General features: G+C 62.4%; 1 protein-coding gene across 1 annotated transcript; it reads right to left on the reverse strand.

Annotated features, from left to right (window-relative positions):
• Positions 1-4,551: 4,551 nt before the first annotated feature.
• GRK1 (G protein-coupled receptor kinase 1) lies at positions 4,552-16,296 on the reverse strand (the record flags this gene model as incomplete). The annotated part of the gene is made up of 8 exons (XM_082300542.1): positions 4,552-4,847; positions 8,562-8,763; positions 9,954-10,078; positions 10,230-10,313; positions 11,433-11,590; positions 12,755-12,882; positions 13,766-14,052; positions 15,840-16,296. 8 exons carry the CDS (start codon positions 16,294-16,296, stop codon positions 4,552-4,554), a joined length of 1,737 nt encoding a protein of 578 aa, XP_082156668.1.
• Between the last annotated feature and the right edge of the window lie 6,212 nt (positions 16,297-22,508).

Genomic DNA, 22,508 nt, shown 5'->3' on the forward strand with positions numbered 1-22,508 from the left:
CAAGGGATCATCCTGTGTGAGGCCCATCCTCGTGCAAGGATTGCCCTCGTGCAAGGCCCACTCTGGCACCAGGAGCATCCTCGTGCCAGCCCCATCCTCGTGCCAGCCCCGTCCTCGTGCAAGGGACACCCTTGTGCAAAGACCGTCCTCGTGCAAGGGAAGGAATCGTGCAAGGCCCATCCTTGTGCAAGGATTGGCCTCGTGCGAGACTGACCCTTGTGTAAGGCCCATCCTCGTGCAAAAACTGTCCTTGTGCAAGGCTGACCCTCGTGCAAGGGATCATCCCGTGCAAGGCCCATCCTCGTGCAAGGATTGCCCTCGTGCAAGGCTGGCCCTTGTGCAAGGATTCTCCTCGTGCAAGGCCCATCCTCGTGTGAGAGATGTCCTCGTGCAAGGATTGTCCTCGTGCAAGGATTGCCCTCGTGCAAGGCCCACTCTGGCACCAGAAGCATCCTCGTGCAAGGATTGTCCTCGTGCAAGGATTGTCCTTGTGCAAGGATTGCCCTCGTGCAAGGCCCGTCCTCGTGCAAGGCCCAGCCTCGTGCAAGGCCCACCCTCGTGCAAGGCCCAGCCTTGTGCAAGGCCCGTCCTCGTGCAAGGCCCACCCTTGTGCAAGGCCCAGTCTCGTGCAAGGATTGCCCTCGTGCAAGGATTGCCCTCGTGCAAGGCCCGTCCTCGTGCAAGGATTGCCCTCGTGCAAGGCCCAGCCTCGTGCAAGGCCCGTCCTCGTGCAAGGCCCATCCTCGTGCAAGGATTGCCCTCGTGCAAGGCCCAGCCTCGTGCAAGGATTGCCCTCGTGCAAGGCCCGTCCTCGTGCAAGGCCCGTCCTCGTGCAAGGCCCACGCTCAAAGCGAGCAAATCCTCGTGCAAAACTCGTCCTCGTGCAAGGATCGCCCTCGTGCAAGGCCCCTCCCCCCCCACCCCCCCCCCCGCGGCCCCTCCCCCCTTTTGCACTTTGGTGGCCGCGTTTGCTACTGACTGACCCCCCCCGCCCCTCCCCCACCCCCCCGCGCCACCCCCTCCCCCCCCCATGTCACCTCCCCCTCCCCCACCCCCGCACTGTCCCCTCCCCCCCCCTCCCCGACCGCACTTTAGGGGGAAAACAAAACAAAAAAAGGCAAAAAACTGAACGAAAATGGGGAAAAGTGGCAAAAAAAAGGGGGGGGGGGAGGGGGAGGGAAGAGGGGCTGAGGGGGGACCTTGGGGACAGCGGGGGAGGGGCGGGGGTGTCACCTGGGGGTGGCCTTGAGGGTGACCCTAAGGGGGTGTCCCCAAGGAGGTGACCCCGAGAGTGGCCCCAAAGGGACATCCCCGGTGGCGACCTTGGGGTGGCCCCAGGAGGTGGCCTCGGTGGCCCATGGCCCCAAGGGGGTGGCCCTGAGGGTGTCCCCAAGGGGGTGACATCAATGGGGTGGCCCTGAGGGTGTCCCCAAGGGGGTGACATCAATGGGGTGACATCAGTGGGGTGGCCCTGAGGGTGTCCCCAAGGGGGTGACATCAATGTGGTGACATCAGTGGGGTGGCCCTGAGGGTGTCCCCAAAGGGACGCGTCCCCAACGGGGTGGCCCCGGTGATGTCACCTCCATGGGGTTGTCCCCAAGGGGAGGTGACACCCATCGGGTGGCCTCTTCCATGGGGGACATCCCCAAGGGTGTGGCCCTGAGGGTGTCCCCAAGGGGGTGACATCCATGGGGTGACCCTGAGGGTGTCCCCACCGGGATGTCCCCAAGGGGGTGGCCCAACTGGGATGTCCCCAACGAGGTGACCCCGTGGACGTCCCCGCTGGGATGTCCCCCCCCACCCCCGCGTGTCCCCAAGGCGTCCGTCCCCCTCTGGGGTGGCCCCCTCGGGTCGGGGTCCCCGTGGGGTCGGGGTCCCCGCGGGGGTGGCGGGGGGTCCCCGGGGTGTCCCCGCGGCGGGGGGTGGCGGCGGTGACAAATGTCCACTATTTATCTGCATCAGTGAGTGTTAGAGACGCCAATAAACACCGTAGAGCTGAGCCGGCCTCGGGGACATCGGGGGGACATTGAGGGGACATCAGGGGACATCGGGGGGACATTGGGGACATCGGGGGACATTGGGGACATCGGGGGACATGGGGACATCGGGGACATGGGGACGTCAGCGACATTGAGGGACATGGGGACATTGGGGGGACATGGAGGGATGGGAGGCACATGGGGGGACAGGAAAGACATGGGGACATCAGGGGGACACTGGGGACATCGGGGACATTGGGGACAGGAGGGACATTGGGGGACATCGGGGGACATGGAGGGACGGGAGGGACATGGGGACGTCAGGGGGACATGGGGACATTGGGGGATATTGGGGATATCAGGGACATTGGGGGGACATTGGGGACATTGGGGATGTGGGGGGACATGGGGGGTGAGGGGACATTGGGGGACTATTGGGGGACATGGGGCCATGGATGGACATTGGGACATGGGGACATTGGGGACATGGGGACGTGGGGACATCGGGAGGGATGTGGGGGGACATGGGGGTGAGGGGACATCATGGGGACATTGGGGGGACATGGGGGAACATCGGGGGGACATTGGGGGGACATGGAGGGACGGGGGACATGGGGGACATTGGGGACATGGGGGGACATCGGGGATATTGGGACATTGGGGATATTGGGGACATGGGGACATCAGCGACATTGAGGGACATCGAGGACATGGGGGGACATGGGGGATATTGAGACATTGGGGACATGGGGGACATCAGGGACGTCGGGGACATTGGGGACAGTGGGGACGTGAGGGTGGGGGACACGTGGGGACACAGGGACAGGGGGACATTGGGGCGCACGGGGTGGGGACACGGGGGGGACACGTTGGGGACATTGGGGGACATTGGGGTGACATTGAGGGGGCATTGGGGACATTGGGAGACATTGGGGGCCATTGGGGGGGCATTGGGGGACATTGGGAGACATTGGGACATCAGCGACATTGGGGGGACATTGGGGGACACGTGGGGACACAGGGACAGGGGGACATTGGGGTGTTGGAGGGACACAGGGACGGGGGCATTTCGGGGTGCACGGGGTGGGGACACGGGGGGGGGGACACGTTGGGGACATTGGGGTGACATTGGTGACATGGGGGGGCGGGGGGGGGGTTCAGCATCCCAGTGAGGGTGGCACTGGGGGACACTGGGGTGGCACTGGGGACACTGGGAGGGGACACAGAGGGCAAAGGGGACATTGGGGACACCGGGGGTGACACCGGGGGGTCCCCAAATCCAGACCCCCCCCAGGTGGAGCAGCAACAACCACGATTTATTGTACACGAACGGGGGGGGGGGGGGGGGAAGGGAGGGGGAACCCCCCTTTTTTGGGGGGGGGGGATGGGTCCCCCCTTTTTTGGAGGGGCCCAAAGGGTGTCCCTGAGTCACGGGGGGGGGGAAATAAATTTGGGGGTCCCCCCCCGGGGATCGGGGGGGGAGGGGGCGACTCCCATTTGGGGTTCCCTCGTGTTTTGGGGTGTCCCCAGGTCGCCCCATCCCCCCCAAATTTTGGGGTGTCTCTTTTATGGGGGGGGGCTTTGGGGTTTGGGGAGGGGGGGTCATTATGGGGGTTCCCCCCTTTTTAATCCCGTATTTAGGTATCCCAAAGGGGGGGGGGGGGTCCCGCACTTCCAAACCCCCCCATTGAGATCCCCCACTTTTGGAGCCCCCTCCATTCCCTCAGGTCACACCTGTGCCCCCCCCCCCCCCCCAAAAAAAATGTTGGGGTCCCCCCTTCAAATTTTGGGGTCGACGTCGGGGGGCAGCATCCGGGGACCCCCCCACCCCCCCAAAATTTGAGCCAAACCCCAAGGCAGGGCCACCCCCCCCATTTGCACCCCCCCATTCCCGGTATCCCAAAGTTGGGTGGATCCCCCCTTTTTGAACCCCCATTCCCCATATCCCAAATTGGGGGGGGGTCCCCACTTTTTGAACCCCCATTCCCCATATCCCAAATTGAGGGGGTCCCCACTTTCTGAACCCCCATTCCCCATATCCCAAATTGGGGGGGGGATCCCCACTTTTTGAACCCCCATTCCCCATATCCCAAATTGGGGGGGTCCCCACTTTTTGAACCCCCATTCCCCATATCCCAAATTGGGGGGATCCCCACTTTTTGAACCCCCATTCCCCATATCCCAAATTGGGGGGATCCCCACTTTTTGAACCCCCATTCCCCATATCCCAAATTGGGGGGGATCCCCACTTTTTGAACCCCCATTCCCCATACCCCAAATTGGGGGGGGTCCCCACTTTTTGAACCTCCCCATTCCCCATATCCCAAATTGGGGGGGATCCCCACTTTTTGAACCCCCATTCCCGGTATCCCAAATTGGGGGGGATCCCCACTTTTAAAACCCCCCATTCCAAAGCCAGGAACACGCCCCCCACTTCCCCCCCCCCCCCACCTCCCCTTAAGCAGCACCTCCCCCATTTTTTGGCTCCAAATTCAAACCCCCCCCCCCCCCAAAATGAAGACCCCCCCTCCCCCCCATAATTTCGGGGTGCCCCTCCCCCACCTTTCCCCGCTCACAGCAGGCTGCAGGTGGACGATTTCCCCCCTCCCCCTCCCCCGGCGGAATTGGGGTCCAGGTCGGGGGGCAGCGTCCCCGGGGCCCCCCAAACGTTGAGCTCCTCGAAGACGCCGGTCTCGATCAGCTCCTCCTGCCAGGGGATGGGCACGGTCCCCGAGGCGAAGGTGTCGCACAGGGCCGTGTCCCCCGCGTCCAGCTCCACGCCCTTCACCGTCGAGAAGGCCCCCACGTCCCCCAGGTCCTTGGCGTACACGCGCCGGGGGTCGGGCACGAACGGGGGGGGCACCAGACCTGAGATGGGGGGGCCCCCCACGCACCCACGTTATCGAAGAGGTCCTGGAACCCCCCCCAGTAGCCCCCCAATACCCCCAGGGTCCTCCCCAGTTCCTCCTGGAATCACCCAAAATCTCAGGTACCCCCTCAGGTGACTCCCAGTATCTCAGGTAACTTCTGGACCCCCCCAGTAGCCCCCCAGTAGCCCCCAATTTCTCCTGGAATCACCCAAAATCTCAGGTACCCCCCCTCAGGTGACTCCCAGTATCTCAGGTACCCCCAGTAGCCCCCCAGTAGTCCCCCAATAGCCCCCAATTCCTCCTGGAATCACCCAAAATCTCAGGTACTCCCCCCTCAGGTGACTCCCAGTATCTCAGGTACCCCCAGTAGCCCCCCAGTAGCCCCCCAGTAGCCCCCAATTCCTCCTGGAATCACCCAAAATCTCAGGTACCCCCTCTGAGGTGACTCCCAGCATCTCAGGTAACTTCTGGACCCCCCCAGTAGCCCCCCAGTAGCACCCCAGTAGCCCCCGGGTCCTTGGCATACACGCGCCGGGGGTCGGGCACGAACGGGGGGGGGCACCAGACCTGAGATGGGGGGGCCCCCCACGCACCCACGTTATCTTTGGGTGACATCAAAGAGGTCCTGGGACCCCCCCAGTAGCCCCCCACTAGCCCCCAATTTCTCCTGGAATCACCCAAAATCTCAGGTACCCCCTCAGGTGACTCCCAGTATCTCAGGTAACTTCTGGACCCCCCCAGTAGCCCCCCAGTAGCCCCCACGTCCCCCAGGTCCTTGGCGTACACGCGCCGGGGGTCGGGCACGAACGGGGGGGGCACCAGACCTGAGATGGGGGGGCCCCCCACGCACCCACGTTATCTTTGGGTGACATCAAAGAGGTCCTGGGACCCCCCCAGTAGCCCCCCAGTAGCCCCCAGTTCCTCCTGGAATCACCCAAAATCTCAGGTACCCCCCCCTCAGGTGACTCCCAGCATCTCAGGTAACTTCTGGACCCCCCCAGTAGCCCCTCAGTAGCCCCCAGGTCCTTGGGCACCAGACCTGAGGAGGGGGGAGACAGGAGAGACCACCCCACCCCACCCCCACCCGCGTTATCTTTGGGTGCTATCAAAGAGGTCCTGCGACCCCCCCAGTAGCCCCCCTCAATATCTCAGGTACCTTCTGGACCCCCCCAACAGCCCCTTGGAGACCCCGACACCCATTGGAGACCCCAAATCTGGAGCACCCAACACTCAGTGGAGGCACCACCATGAGCACCCAACGTCCATTGAAGACCCCAACACCCATTGAAGACCCCGACTCTTGAGCACCCAACTCTCAACCAAGCCCCACCTCCACAACCACCCACTGGAGACCCCATTCCCCGACCCCCAACCCTCATTGGGACCCCAAATCTGGAGCACCCAACACTCGATGGAGGCACCTCCATGAGCACCCAACGCCCTTTGGAGACTCCAAGTTTGGGATGTCCAACGGTCAACGGAGACCCCATTGTAGAACCCCCAACACCCATTGGGGACCCCCAACACCCATTGAAGACCCCCAAAACCCATTGGAGATCCACCTCCATTGGTCCCCAATGTCCGTTGGAGACCCCAACACCCATTGAAGACCCCGACTCTTGATCACCCAACTCTTGAGCACCCAACTCTCAACCAAGCCCCACCTCCACGACCACCCACTGGAGACCCCATTCCCCGACCCCCAACACTCATTGGGACCCCAAATCTGGAGCACCCAACACTCAATGGAGACCCCATTGTTGGACCCCCAAGGCCCATTGGGGACCCCATTTCTTGAGCACCCAACACTCGATGGAGGCACCTCCATGAGCACCCAACACCCACTGGAGACCCCAAAACCCATTGAAGACCCCAACACCCATTGGAGACCCCAACTCTTGAGCACCCAACTCTCAACCAAGCCCCACCTCCACGACCACCCACTGGAGACCCCATTTCCTGACCCCCAACACTCATTGGGACCCCAAATCTGGAGCACCCAACACTCAGTGGAGGCACCTCCATGAGCACCCAACGCCCTTTGGAGACTCCAAGTTTGGGATGTCCAACGGTCAACAGAGACCCCATTGTTGGACCTCCAACACCCATTGGAGATTCACCTCCATGGGTGCCCAACGTCCGTTGGAGACCCCAACACCCAATGAAGACCCCAACTCTTGACCACCCAACTCTTGAGCACCCAACTCTCAACCAAGCCCCACCTCCACGACCACCCACTGGAGACCCCATTCCCCGACCCCCAACCCTCATTGGGACCCCAAATCTGGAGCACCCAACACTCGATGGAGGCACCTCCATGAGCACCCGACGCCCTTTGGAGACTCCAAGTTTGGGATGTCCAACGGTCAACGGAGACCCCATTGTAGAACCCCCAACACCCATTGGGGACCCCCAACACCCATTGAAGACCCCCAAAACCCATTGGAGATCCACCTCCATTGGTCCCCAATGTCCGTTGGAGACCCCAACACCCATTGAAGACCCCAAAACCCATTGGAGACCCCAACTCTTGAGCACCCAACTCTCAACCAAGCCCCACCTCCACGACCACCCACTGGAGACCCCATTCCCCGACCCCCAACCCTCATTGGGACCCCACATCTGGAGCACCCAACTTTCAATGGAGGCACCTCCATGAGCACCCAACGCCCTTTGGAGACTCCAAGTTTGGGATGTCCAACGGTCAACAGAGACCCCATTGTTGGACCTCCAACACCCATTGGAGATTCACCTCCATGGGTGCCCAACGTCCGTTGGAGACCCCAACACCCATTGAAGACCCCAACTCTTGACCACCCAACTCTTGAGCACCCAACTCTCAACCAAGCCCCACCTCCACGACCACCCACTGGAGACCCCATTCCCCGACCCCCAACCCTCATTGGGACCCCAAATCTGGAGCACCCAACACTCGATGGAGGCACCTCCATGAGCACCCACTGCCCTTTGGGGACTCCACATTTGGGACATCCAATGGTCAACGGAGACCCCATTGTAGAACCCCCAACACCCATTGGGGACCCCCAACACCCATTGAAGACCCCGACTCTTGAGCACCCAACTCTCAACCAAGCCCCACCTCCACGACCACCCACTGGAGACCCCATTCCCCGACCCCCAACACTCATTGGGACCCCAAATCTGGAGCACCCAACACTCGATGGAGGCACCTCCATGAGCACCCAACGCCCTTTGGAGACTCCAAGTTTGGGATGTCCAACGGTCAACGGAGACCCCATTGTAGAACCCCCAACACCCATTGGGGACCCCCAACACCCATTGAAGACCCCCAAAACCCATTGGAGATCCACCTCCATTGGTCCCCAATGTCCGTTGGAGACCCCAACACCCATTGAAGACCCTGACTCTTGACCACCCAACTCTTGACCACCCAACTCTCAACCAAGCCCCACCTCCACGACCACCCACTGGAGACCCCATTTCCTGACCCCCAACACTCATTGGGACCCCAAATCTGGAGCACCCAACACTCGATGGAGGCACCTCCATGAGCACCCAACACCCACTGGAGACCCCAACACCCATTGAAGACCCCAAAACCCATTGGAGACCCCAACTCTTGACCACCCAACTCTCAACCAAGCCCCACCTCCACGACCACCCACTGGAGACCCCATTCCACGACCCCCAACCCCCCTTGGGACCCTTCCCACCCCACCCCGGCCGTTACCGGCCTCGAGACGTCCCCAGTTGATGCTCTTGAAGAAAGGGTGGGCCTTGAGCTGGGCGCAGTCGTTGTCACGGAAGCCCAGGCGGACCTGGGGGTCCTTGGCCAGGAGCCCCTCGCAGGCCCCGCGCGCCGCGGCGCTGAACTTGTCCGAGTAGCTCACGGGGTCGTTCAGGATGCGCCGCGTCACCTCCTTGTTCTCCACCTGTGGGGGAAAAAAAGGGGGGTGGGATGGGTCCTTGGAGGTCCTGGGAGGTTCTTTGGGAGCTTTCTTGGAGGTTTCTGAGGGTCCTCGAAGTTTCTTGGAGGTTCTTGGAGGTTTCTGAAGGCCCTGGGGGGTTTCTTGGAGGTTCTTGGAGGTTTCTGAAGGCCCTGGGGGGTTTCTTGGAGGTTCTTGGAGGTTTCTGAAGGCCCTGGGGAGTTCTTTGGGGGTTTCTTGGAGGTTTTTGGTGTTTCTGAAGGCCCTGGGTGGTTTCTCAGAGGTTCTCGAGGGTTTCTGAAGGTCCTGGGGAGTTTCTTGGATGTTCTTGGGGGTTTCTGAGGGTCCTGGGGGGTTTCTTGGATGTTCTTGGGGGTTTCTGAAGGCCCTGGGGGTTTCTTGGAGGTTCTCAGGGGTTTCTGAAGGCCCTGGGGAGTTCTTTGGGGGCTTTCTTGGGGGTTTCTGAGGGTCCTCAAAGGTTTCTTGGAGGTTGTGGGGAGTTCTCTGAGGGTCCTGGGGAGTTCTTTGGGGGTTTCTCTGAGGTTTTTGGTGTTTCTGAAGGTTCTGGGGGGTTTCTTGGAGGTTCTTGGGGGTTTCTGAAGGCCCTGGGGGCTTTCTTGGAGGTTCTTAGAGATTTCTGAAGGCCCTGGAGGCTTTCTTGGAGGTTCTTGGAGATTTCTGAAGGCCCTGGGGGCTTTCTTGGAGGTTTTTGGTGTTTCTGAAGGTCCTGGGGGGTTTCTTGGAGGTTCTCGGGGGTTTCTGAAGGTCCTGGGGGAGGTTCTTGGAGGTTCCTCAGGGGTTCCTGAGGGACCTGAGGGTTCCTGAGGGTTCTGGGGATTTTTTGGGAGTTTATTCGGCATCCCTGGGAGGTTCTTGGGTGGGGGGAGCGGTTTCCTGGGAGCCCTCAGATGGCACTTGGGCTTCCTGGGGTTCCTGTGGTTACTGGGAGATCCTGGGCTGTACTGGGATGTACTGGGGGGATACTGGACCATACTGGGCTGTACTGGGAGGTTTCTGGCAGCCCTGGGATGATTTTTGGGGAATTCCTGGTGGCCCATGGGAGGTTTTGGGGAGCTTCCTTGGAACCTTCAGATGTTCCTGGGGGTTCCTTGGGGGGTTCCTGTGGTTACTGGGAGAGACACTGGGTGCTACTGGGAGGGTCTGGAGGGGAGAGAGGGTCCTGGGGGTGGGGTCACCTTCTCTCCTCGCCGCCGGAAGGGGCCCTTGGCCTCGAGCATCTCGTAGACCGTCACCCCCAGCGTGAAGTAATCGACGGACCAGTCGTAGTCCTCGTTCTTGAGCAGCTCGGGGGCCATGAACCCTGCGGGGACAGGGGACATTGAGGGGGGACACAGGGGACCACAGGGGACACAGGTGTCCCCAAGGGGGATGGACTTGGGTGGCTGGGGGAGCTCCTCATGTCCTCACCGTACCCAATGTCCCCCCCCCCCCCGGTGTCCCCCTGTCCCCACCTGGGGTCCCGGCGTAGCCGCGGGTTTTGCTCTCTCCGTCCTTGAGCTCCACGGCCAGGCCCATGTCGGACAGACGGACGTGGCCTGTGTGCCAGTGAGCGCCAGTGAGCACCAGTGAGTGCCAGTGAGCACCAGTGAGCACCAGTGAGTGCCAGTGAGCACCAGTGAGCACCAGTGAGCGCAAGTGAGCACCAGTGAGCGCAAGTGAGTGCCAGTGAGCACCAGTGAGCACCAGTGAGCACCAGTGCGCGCCAGTGACCACCAGTGAGCACCAGTGAGCACCAGTGAGCACCAGTGAGCACCAGTGAGCGCAAGTGAGCACCAGTGAGCGTCAGTGAGCACCAGTGAGCACCAGTGCGTGCCAGTGAGCACCAGTGAGCGCCAGTGCGCGCCAGTGAGTGCCAGTGAGCGCCAGGGACCACCAGTGAGCACCAGGGACCACCAGTGTGCACCAGTGAGCGCCAGTGAGCACCAGGGAGCACCAGTGTGCACCAGTGTGCACCAGTGAACACCAATGAGCACCAGGGAGCACCAGTGAGCACCAGTGTGCACCAGGGACCACCAGTGAGCACCAGTGAGCGCCAGTAGCACCTCCCCAGGAACCCATCCCAGTGCCCGGTGTCCCCAGTGTCCCCAGTGTCCCCATGGGTCCATGATGCCCCAAATGTCCCCAATATCCCAAATATCCCAAATGTCCCCAAAAGTCCCTGATGTCCCCAATGTCCCCCCCATCCCTGGTGTCCCCAGTATCCCCAGTGTCCCCCAATGTCCCCAGTGACATCCCCAGTGTCCCCAGTGTCCCCAATGTCCCCGATGTCCCCAGTGTCCCTGGTGTCCCTGGTGTCCCCAGTGTCCCCAATGTCCCCAGTGTCCCTGGTGTCCCCAATGTCCCCGATGTCCCCAATGTCCCCAGTGTCCCCGATGTCCCCAAGGACGTTCTCGGGTTTGAGGTCATGGTAGACGATTCGGTGCTGGTGGAGGTGCTCCAGCCCCAGCAGGACCTGATGTCCCCAGTGATGTCCCCAGTGATGTCCCCAGTGTCCCACTCATTCCCCACAGCCCCGCTCTCCCTGCTGTCCCCATGTCCCCCCATGTCCCCACTGTCCCCATGTCCCCCGATGTCCCCAATGTCCCCATGTCCCCCGATGTCCCCAATGTCCCCATGTCCCCCGATGTCCCCACTGTCCCTTCCCCCGCTGTCACCGGCATCGTCGAGCAGGACGTTCTCAGGTTTGAGGTCGCGGTAGACGATGCGGTGCTGGTGGAGGTGCTCCAGCCCCAGCAGGATCTGGGCCGTGTAGAAAACCGTGCGCGGCTCCGCAAAGCCCGGGTTCTCCTCGTCCACGTTGTAGATGTGGTACCTGGGGACATGGGGGACATGGGGGACATGGGGGACATGGGGGACATTGGGGACATTGGGGACGTGGGGGACATGGGGGACATGGGGGATACCAGGGATACTGGGGACATCGGGGACATGGGGGATGTGGGGGACATTGGGGACGTCAGGGACATCGGGGACATGGGGGACACTGGGGGACATGGGGGACACTGGGGACATGGGGACATCAGGGACATTGGGGACATCAGGGACATGGGGGACATTGGGGACATGGGGACACCAGGGACATTGGGGACATTGGGGACACCAGGGACATGGGGGACCTTGGGGACATCAGGGACATCAGGGACATCAGGGACATGGGGGACATGGGGGACATTGGGGACATCAGGGGCATCAGAGGACATTGGGGACATTGGGGACACTTGGGGACACTGCGGTACTTGGGGACACTCTGGGGACATGGTGGGGACATGCCAAGGATGTGGGGACGTGAAATGGAGACCCCAGCACTGCCCTTGTCCCCATCACAAGGGACACACGCCAAGGTCACACCAAGGTCACAGCAGGGTCACAGCAGGGTCACACCGAGGCCATGCCAAGGTCACACCAAGGTCACACCGGGGTCCCACCATGGTCCCACCATGGTCACAGCAGGGTCACACCGAGGCCACACCAAGGTCACACCGAGGCCATGCCAAGGTCACACCAAGGTCACAGTAGGGTCACAGCTGGGTAACAGCAGGGTCACACCGAGGCCATGCCAAGGTCACAGCAGGGTCACACCATGATCATAGCAGGGTCACACCAGGGTCACACCGGGGTCACAGCAGGGTCATACCAAGGCCACACCAGGGTCACAGCAGGGTCACACTGGGATCACACCAAGGTCACATCATGGTCACACCAGGGTCACACCGGGGTCACACCATGGTCACACCAAAGCCACACCAGGGTCACACCAGGGTCCTACCAAGGCCACACCAAGGTCACACCAAGGCCACACCAGGATCACACCAAGGTCCCCACAGGATCACACCAGGATCACACCACGGTCACACCAAAGCCACACCAAGGTCACACCAGGGTCACACCAAGGCCAATCCAAAGCCATGTGAAGATCCCATCAGGGTCACCCCAATGCCACCTCGGTGTGACCCCGAGGCCACGCCACCCCACGTACCGCAGGTCGCCGCCGTTCATGATGGTCATGACGAGGCAGAGGTCGGTCTTGGTCTGGAAGGCGCAGGCCAGGGACACGATGAAGCGGCTGTGGACGCGCGCCAGGATCTGCTTCTCCACCAGCGCCGCCTGCGCAAGCCGGGAACACGTCAAGGACATGCCAGGGACACGTCAGGGATGTGCCAGGGACACGTCAGGGACATGCCAGGGACATGGGCTGGCCACCACCACGGCCACGGCGACAGGGCGTGGGGAGGGGGACGAGGGAACAGGGCAAGGACATGCCAAAGACACTCAGGTGGCACATGGCAAGGGACAAATTTGGGGACGGAGGAGCAGGTTTTGGGGACAGAGGAACTGATTTTGGGGACAGAGGAAGCACGAAGAGGCCACTGGGACACCTGCGGGGACAAAAGGATGGAGAAGGGGACACAGGGAGCACTGAGGAGACAGAGGGACATCCAAAGGGGACTGAGAACGTGAGTGGACATTGAGAACTGCCCAAGGGGCCTGAGGGATGGACACAAGAGCCAAGGGACATCTGGGGGGACAGATTTGGGGACGGAGGGGTGGATTCGGGGACAAGGGAACCACTGAGGGGGCCAAGGGACGAATTTGGGGACAGAGAGGTGGACACAAGACCCAAAGGACATCTGGGGGGACAGAGGGACAGATTTGGGGACAAAGGGGTGGATTCGGGGACAGAGGAACCACTGAGGGGGCCAAGGGACGATTTTGGGGACAGAGGGGTGGACACGAGACCCAAGGGACATCTGGGGGGACAGAGGGACAGATTTGGGGACAGAGGGATGGATTCGGGGACAGAGGAACCACTGAGGGCGCCAAGGGACGATTTTGGGGACAGAGGGGTGGACACGAGACCCAAAGGACATCTGGGGGGACAGATTTGGGGACAGAGGGGACAATTTTGGGGACAGAGGAACTGCTGGAGGGACAGAGCGACCACCGAGGGGACCGAGGGACACCCATGGGGACCCCCGGCAGCCCCCACCTCGTATCCCTTGCGCTTCTTGAGGCGCTTCTTGTTGAGGCGCTTGTTGGCGTACATCTTGCCCGTGGCGCGGCGCTGGCAGGCGCAGACCTCGCCGAAGCCGCCCTTGCCCAGCACACGGAACTCCACGAAGGCGTCGGCGTTGACGGCCTGGCTCTCGAGCCACTTGAACTGCACGAAGCGGCTGAACTCGGGCGAGGCCCGGTACGGAGCCCAGGCCGCCGTCTCCAGGTGCGCCAGCAGCTCCCGCCGCGCCGGCAAGAAGGCGTCGGCTGGGGTGGTGGAACCTGAGGGGCAATGGTGAGGGGTATGGGGGGGTTGTGGCTGGGGATATCATTGTGGCCACCACTGGGGTGTCATGGCTGCCGACATCATCATGGCCACCGTTGGGGTGACATGGTCACCATTGGGGTGTCATGGCTGTCAATACTGTCATGGCCACCATTGGAGTGTTACGGCTGCTGACACTGTCATGGCCACCATTGGGGTGTCATGGCCACCACTGGGGTGTCATGGCTGCCGACATCATCATGGCCACCGTTGGGGTGACATGGCCACCATTGGGGTGTCATGGCTGTCAATACTGTCATGGCCACCATTGGAGTGTTACGGCTGCTGACACTGTCATGGCCACCATTGGGGTGTCATGGCCACCACTGGGGTGTCATGGCTGCCAATACTGTCATGGCCACCATTGGGGTGTCATGGCTGCCGACATCATCATGGCCACCGTTGGGGTGTCATGGCCTCCATTGGGGTGTCATGGCTGCCGACATCATCATGGCCACCGTTGGGGTGTCATGGCCACCATTGGGGTGTCATGGCTGCCGACATCATCATGGCCACCGTTGGGGTGTCATGGGCACCACTGGGGTGTCATGGCTGCCAATACTGTCATGGCCACTGTTGGGGTGTCATGGCTGCTGACATCATCATGGCCACCATTGGGGTGTCACAGCCATTGATATCATCATGGCCACCATTGGGGTGACGTGGCCACCATTGGGGTGTCATGGCTGCCAATACCATCATGGCCACCATTGGAGCATCATGGCTGCCGATATCATCATGGCCACCGTTGGGGTGTCATGGCCACCATTGGGGTGTCATGGCTGCTGACATCATCATGGCCACTGTTGGGATATCGTGGCCACCCTCACAATCATGGTGGCCACTGAGGTGTCATGGTCATCATTGGTGGCATCATGGTCAAGACCATCAGGGCCGCCATGGTGTCACGGCTACTGCCGTGTTGGTGTCATGGCCTCCATGTTGGCGCTATGTCCACCATATTGGTGTCATGGCCGCCATTTTGGTGCCATGGCCACCATGTTGGTGTCACGTCCGCCATGTTGGTGTCATGTCTGCCATACTGCCATATTGGTGTCATGTTGGCCATATTGGTGCCATGCCCACCATATTGGTGCCATGTCCACCATATTGGTGCCATGTCGGCCATGTTGATATCACATATCCACCATGTTGGTGCCATGTCGGCCATGTTGGTGTCATGGCCACCATGTTGGTGCCATTTCCACCCTATTGGTGCCATGTCCACCATGTTGGTGCCATGTCCACCATGTTGGTGTCATGTCGGCCATGTTGGTGCCATGTTGGCCATATTGGTGCCATGTCCACCATATTGGTGCCATGTCCACCATATTGGTGCCATGTCGGCCATATTGGTGCCACATATCCACCATGTTTGTATCATGTCGGCCATGTTGGTGCCACGTCCACCATACTGGTGCCATGTTGGCCATGTTGGTGCCATGTCGGCCATGTTGGTGCCATGTCCACCATGTTTGTGTCATGTCCACCCTGTTGATGCCATGTCAGCCATATTGGTGCCATGTCCACCATACTGGTGCCATGTTGCCCATGTTGATGTCGCACATCCACCACGTTTGTGTCATGTTGGCCATGTTGGTGCCACATCCACCCTACTGGTATTATGTCCTCCATGATGATGTCCCAACCGCCATACCCATGCCATGTCCACCATATTGGAGCCATGTCAGCCATATCAATGTCACAGCCGCCATATTGGCACCCCACCCACGCCACCCCTCACCTGCGGGCCGGGCGGTGGCAGCGGCGCTGAGGAAGCCGCAGTGCTCTGACCCTCCCGGCGTGAAGAACCGGCTCCGCAGCCGATTGGCCGACTCCTCTCTCTCCGTGTCCTCGCACTGCTCGAAGGCCTCAATCTCCGACCACAACGCCCCGGCCGCGGCAAATTCCGGCGCTCCCTCCAGGAACCGCCGGAACAGCAGCTTCCCGATGGGCTGATCCACGCACTGCCACCGGAACGACGTGTCCTGGCCACCATCTTGGCTGTGGCCGGGGGCTCCGGGACCCCCGTTCTGGGTGCCGGTGGTGCTTCCCAGTTGGGCGCGCAGGGCCTCGCACTGGGAGATGTGGGGCAGGCGGAGCCGCGCCTTCGACCGGCGATCCTTCCCCGAGCTGGGGCCACCGCGCGCGGACACGTAGGCGGAGTTGGCCACCACCGTCTCCAGGCCCCCGATGTCCATGGCTGCCGGGGGTGGGGGGGTTGGGGGACACCTGGAGGGGTGGGGGGGGCTGGGGGAGAAGGGGAGGTATTGGGGGCACCGGTGGTGGGACTGGGTGGCACTGGTGGGACTGGGGGGGACTGGTGGGACTGGGGGGGACTGGTGGGACTGCAGGGGACTGGGGGGGACTGGGGGGACACCTGTGGGGGGGTCTGGGGGCAAAGTGATGGGGTCTGGGGTGACCTGTGGGTCTGGGGGATCTGGGGGTCCCTCGTGTGACACACGGGGGGGTCTGGGGGGCTCATGTGACACACGGGGGGTCTGGGGGGCTCATGTGACACACGGGGGGTCTGGGGGGTCTGGGGGTCCCTCATGTGACACACGGGGGGGTCAGGGGGGTCTGGGGGTCCCTCATGTGACACACGGGGGGTCAGGGGGGTCTGGGGGTGCCTTGTGTGACACACGGGGGGTCCCTCATGTGACACACGGGGGGGTCTGGGGGTTCCTTGGGTGACACACGGGGGGGTCTGGGGGGTGTGGGGGTCCCTCCTGTGACACACAGGGATGGGACCACGTCCCCTCCCCCCTTTGGATTAACTCCCACCCGGCGGGGGGGGTGGATGGGAGGGGGGGGGGGGGTCGCAGCTCTTAAAGGGCCCGCGCTATAATTAGCGTAAGCGGCTCAGCGCGTGCCTAAGCCGCTTTCCCGGCCCTTCTTCGCACGAGACCCCCCCTCGACCCCCCCCCCCCCCAATCCCGGAATCCCGACAGCCCCCGGGGCCGCGGGGCGGGATGGGAACGGGGTCACATTCCCCCCCCCCACCTTTAAAATGCGGCCGCAAAGGATTCTGGGAGAGACCACCCACCCCCGCACCCCCCCCCCAACATGGGGTGGATCTTACTGGGGATGATGGGGAGGGACCCCCCCCCTCACTCTCCCCGGACCATCAGGGACCCCCCCCCCCCCTCCTCGGGGGTCGCGGGTGACCAGGAGACCCCTGACCCTGGGGGACAGGGGGACCTGGGACCCCCACGCCCCCCCCCCCCCAAATCATCGGGACCATCCTAAATCCATAAATTCAGGGACCCCCACCCACCCCCGGAGACCCCCAACTCCGGGACCCCCCCCCAAACTCCACCCTAAATCCAGGATTTCCCCCCCCCCGTAAAACCCCGGGGACATCCGGGAGAACCCCTGACCTCTGACCCCAGGGTCCCAGGCACCCACGACCCCCGCCCAGAGACCACCCTCCCCTCAGGACCCTCACAGACCCCCCCCACCCCTGAAACCCCCCCCGCACTGACCCCACGGGACCCCCCAAGAATTTCCCCCGCCCCCTGTTAACCCCCCACCCCGGGAGACCCCAACCTTTGATCCCAGGGGACCCCCACCCCCCCCCGGCGATCCCTGACCCCACGGGACCCCCCCCCTCCCCCTTCCCCATTGACCCCAGGACTTTAAAACACCCCGGACCCCCCTCCGGACATCCCGGACACCCCGACCCCTGACCCCACGAGCCCAAGAGCTCCACGACCCCCTCGGGACCCCTCCCCATGACCCCTGCCCCCCCCCCCCCCCCGGGACCCCCGCTCTCACCTGCGCAGCTGCCCCGACCCGCGGCGGGTCCGGTGCCCCGGGGTCGGATTAGCCCCGCCCGGGGATTAAACAAATCCCCCGGGGGCGGCCCCCCCGACCCCCCCCCAAACCCCCCCAGCCCCCCCCCCCACACAACCACCCCCGGGGTGAGAAGCCCCGGGGGATCCACGGGCCGGGGGCTCCCGTTAACCCCGGGGGGCTCAGGCACCTGGGACCCCCCCAAAATAATCCTGGGACCCCTCCCCCATTAACCCCGGGGGGCTCAGGCACCTGGGACCCCCCCAAATAACCCCGGGACACCCCCCCGTTAACCCCGGGGGGCTCAGGCACCTGGGACCCCCCCCAAATAACCCCGGGACACCCCCTCATTAACCCCAGGGGGCTCAGGCACCTGGGACCCCCCCAAATAACCCCGGGACACCCCCCCGTTAACCCCGGGGGGCTCAGGCACCTGGGACCGCCCCCAAATAATCCCGGGACCCCCCCCCCCCATTGATCCCGGAGATCTCCCCCCTCATTGATCCCAGGGGACCCGGGAATTCGGGACCCCCCCCATGAATCCGGAACTCCCCGAAATTCGCGACCCCCCCCATGAATCGGGAACCCCCAAGAATTAGGGACCCCCCCCCATGAATCGGGGAACCCCCAAAAATTCGGGACCCCCCCCATGAATCGGGAACCCCCAAGAATTAGGGACCCCCCCCCATGAATCGGGGAACCCCCAAAAATTCGGGACCCCCCCCATGAATCCGGAACCCCCCCAAAAATTCGCGACCCCACCCCATGAATCCGGAACCCCCAAAAATTCGCGACCCCCCCCATGAATCCGCAACCCCCCGAAAATTCGGGACCCCCCCCCGTGAATCGGGAAACCCCCCAAAAATTCTCGACCCCCCCCATGAATCCGGAACCCCCCAAAAATTCGGCCCCCCCCCAATGAGTCGGGGAACCCGCCGGAAATTCGGGACCCCTCCCATGAATCCGGACCCCCCCAGAATTCGCGACCCCCCCCCGAAATCGGGAAACCCCCAAGAATTCGCGACCCCCCCCGTGAATCCGGAACCCCCCAAAAATTCGCGACCCCCCCCATGAATCCGGAAGCCCCGAAAATTCGCGACCCCACCCCGTGAATCCGGAACCCCCCAAAAATTCGGGACCCCCCCCATGAATCCGGAACCCCCCAAGAATTCGGGACCCCCCCCCTCAATTAAACCCAGGATACCAAACCCTCCGGAGCCCCCCCCCCGTGAATCCGGAAACCCCCAAAAATTCTCGACCCCCCCCATGAATACGGAACCCCCCGAAAATTCGGGACCCCCCCCGTGAATCGGGAAACCCCCCAAAAATTCTCGACCCCCCCCATGAATCCGGAACCCCCCGAAAATTCGGGGCCCCCCCCCATGAGTCGGGGAACCCGCCGGAAATTCGGGACCCCTCCCATGAATCCGGAACCCCCCAAAAATTCGGGACCCCCCCCCAAGAATCCGGGAAACCCCAGAAATTCGGGACCCCCCCCAATTAAACCCAGGATACCAAACCGTCCGGACCCCCCCCCCCCCCCATGAATCCGGAACCCCCGAAGAATTCCGGACCCCCCCCCATGAATCCGGAACCCCCCCAAAAATTCGGGACCCCCCCCCCATGAATCCGGAACTCCCAAAAATTCGCGACCCCCCCCCCGTGAATCGGGGAACCCCCAAGAATTCCGGACACCCCCCCCCAGGAATCCGAATCCCCCCAAAAATTCTCGACCCCCCCCCATGAATCCGAAACCCCCCAAAAATTCTCGACCCTCCCCATCAATCCGGAAACCCCCCAAGAATTCCGGGCCCCCCCCATGAATCCAGAACCCCCCCAAAAATTCGGGACCCCCCCCCCATGAATCCGGAACCCCCAAAAATTCGCGACCCCCCCCCATGAATCCGGAACCCCCCAAAAATTCTCGACCCTCCCCATCAATCCGGAAACCCCCCAAGAATTCCGGACCCCCCCCATGAATCCGAAACCCCCAAAAATTCGGGACCCCCCCCAAGAATCCGGGAAACCCCAGAAATTCGGGACCCCCCCCCAATTAAACCCAGGATACCAAACCGTCCGGACCCCCCCCCCCCCCCATGAATCCGGAACCCCCGAAGAATTCCGGACCCCCCCCCATGAATCCAGAACCCCCCCAAAAATTCGGGACCCCCCCCCCCATGAATCCGGAACCCCCAAAAATTCGCGAGGACCCCCCCCCATGAATCCGGAACTCCCAAAAATTCGCGACCCCCCCCCCGTGAATCGGGGAACCCCCAAGAATTCCGGACACCCCCCCCCCAGGAATCCGAATCCCCCCAAAAATTCGCGACCCCCCCCCATGAATCCGGAACCCCCCAAAAATTCTCGACCCTCCCCATGAATCCGAAACCTCCCAAAAATTCTCGACCCTCCCCATGAATCCGGAACCCCCCAAAAATTCCGGACCCCCCCCATGAATCCGAAACCCCCAAAAATTCGCGACCCCCCCCCCGTGAATCGGGGAACCCCCAAGAATTCGGGACGAATCCGGAACCCCCCAAGAATTCCTGACCCCCCCCCCCGCGTGAAATCGGGGAACCCCCGGGAATTCGGGACCCCCCCGGTGGCTCGGGGTGGGTGTCGGTGTGTGGGGGGGGGGGTCCGGGGGGGCTTTGGCGGCGGCCGCGGCCGGGACGCGCCGTTACCGGGGAGCCGCGAGCGCTCGCCCGGGCACGCGCGGCCGGACGGGGCCCCCCCCACCCCCCCCAAATCCCTTTTGGGGCCCCCCCCGGATCCTTGGGGGCCCCCCCCGGGATGCCTGGGGCTCCCCCCGGGAGACCGAGCCCCCCTCGAGCTCCGTGGCTCTCCCCCCCCCCCCCAAAATTTGAGCCCCCACCCCACCAAGTGTCTCCCCCCCCCCAGGTCTGAGCTCTTCCCCTCCCCCCCCCCACTGGAATTTTGGGGGTTCCCCCTGGACATCCCCCCCCCCCCCCAAACCCTCCTGGATTTCTGGGGGACACCCCCCCCCCCAAAAAAAAATTCCTGGCAACCTCCCCCCCCTCAAAATTCTTGACCCCCCCCCCCAAAATTTCTGATCCACCGCAAAATTCTTGACACCCCCCAAAATTCCTCACCCCCCCAAATTCCTGACGCCCCCCAACATTTCTGACACCCCCCAAAATTCCTCATCCCCAAAATTCCTGACACCCCCCCAAAATTCCTGACCCCCCCCAAAATCCTGACCCCCCCCAAAATTCCTCACCCCCCCCAATTCCTGACGCCCCCCCAAAATTCCTGACACCCCCCAAAATTCCTGATCCACCCCAAAATTCTTGACACCCCCGAAAATTCCTGACACCCCCAAAATCCTGACCCCCCCAAAATTCCTCACCCCCCAAATTCCTGACGCCCCCCAAAATTCCTGACACCCCCCCAAAAATTCCTCTTCCTCCCCAAAATTCCTGATCCCCCCCAAATTCCAGACCTCCCCCAAAATTCCTGACCCCCCCCCAAATTCCAGACCTCCCCCAAAATTCCTGACCCCCCAAAATATTTGGGTGCCCCCCAAAAACCTCTGGGACCCCCCCAGACCCCCGACTCCCCCCCCCCCCACTTTGAGGAGGGGTCTCCCAGTCTGACCAGTTTGGGACTGGGCGAACTGGGAGCGGGGCTGGGAACTTTGGGGGTCTCCCCCAACGAACTTGACCTCGAGTGACCCCGCGTAGGCCCCGCCCCCAATTAACCCCGCCCCAATTAACCCCGCCCCAATTAACCCCGCCCCCCCCTCGTTAATTACCGCGCGAGGACGGACGGCCCTGGGGGGGGTCCAAGGGCTCCCAGTGCTCCCAGTGCTCCCAGTTCCCCCAGTTCCCCCAGTTCCCATTCCCAGAGCTCCCAGTAACCCTCCAGTGCTCCCAGTTCCCACTCCCAGTGCTCCCAGTAACCCTCCAGAGCTCCCAGTGTTCCCAGTGCTCCCAGTGTTCCCAGTGCTCCCAGTTCCCATTCCCAGTGCTCCCAGTGCTCCCAGTGCTCTCAGTTCCCATTCCCAGTGCTCCCAGTAACCCTCCAGTGCTCCCAGTTCCCATTCCCAGTGCTCCCAGTGCTCTCAGTTCCCATTCCCAGTGCTCCCAGTAACCCTCCAGTGCTCCCAGTTCCCATTCCCAGTGCTCCCAGTAACCCTCCAGTGCTCTCAGTTCCCATTCCCAGTGCTCCCAGTGCTCCCAGTTCCCATTCCCAGTGCTCCCAGTAACCCTCCAGAGCTCCCAGTTCCCATTCCCAGTGCTCCCAGTTCCCATTCCCAGTGCTCCCAGTAACCCTCCAGAGCTCCCAGTTCCCATTCCCAGTGCTCCCAGAGCTCCCAGTGCTCCCAGTTCCCATTCCCAGTGCTCCCAGTAACCCTCCAGTGTGTCCAGTTCCCATTCCCAGAGCTCCCAGTGCTCCCAGTTCCCATTCCCAGTGCTCCCAGTAACCCTCTAGTGCTCTCAGTTCCCATTCCCAGTGCTCCCAGTAACCCTCCAGAGCTCCCAGTTCCCATTCCCAGTGCTCCCAGTAACCCTCCAGAGCTCCCAGTAACCCTCCAGAGCTCCCAGTGTTCCCAGTGCTCCCAGTAACTCTCCAGAGCTCCCAGTTCCCATTCCCA

This window comes from Coloeus monedula, assembly GCF_965178545.1.
Source record: "Coloeus monedula genome assembly, chromosome: 40".
NCBI lineage: Eukaryota > Metazoa > Chordata > Aves > Passeriformes > Corvidae > Coloeus > Coloeus monedula.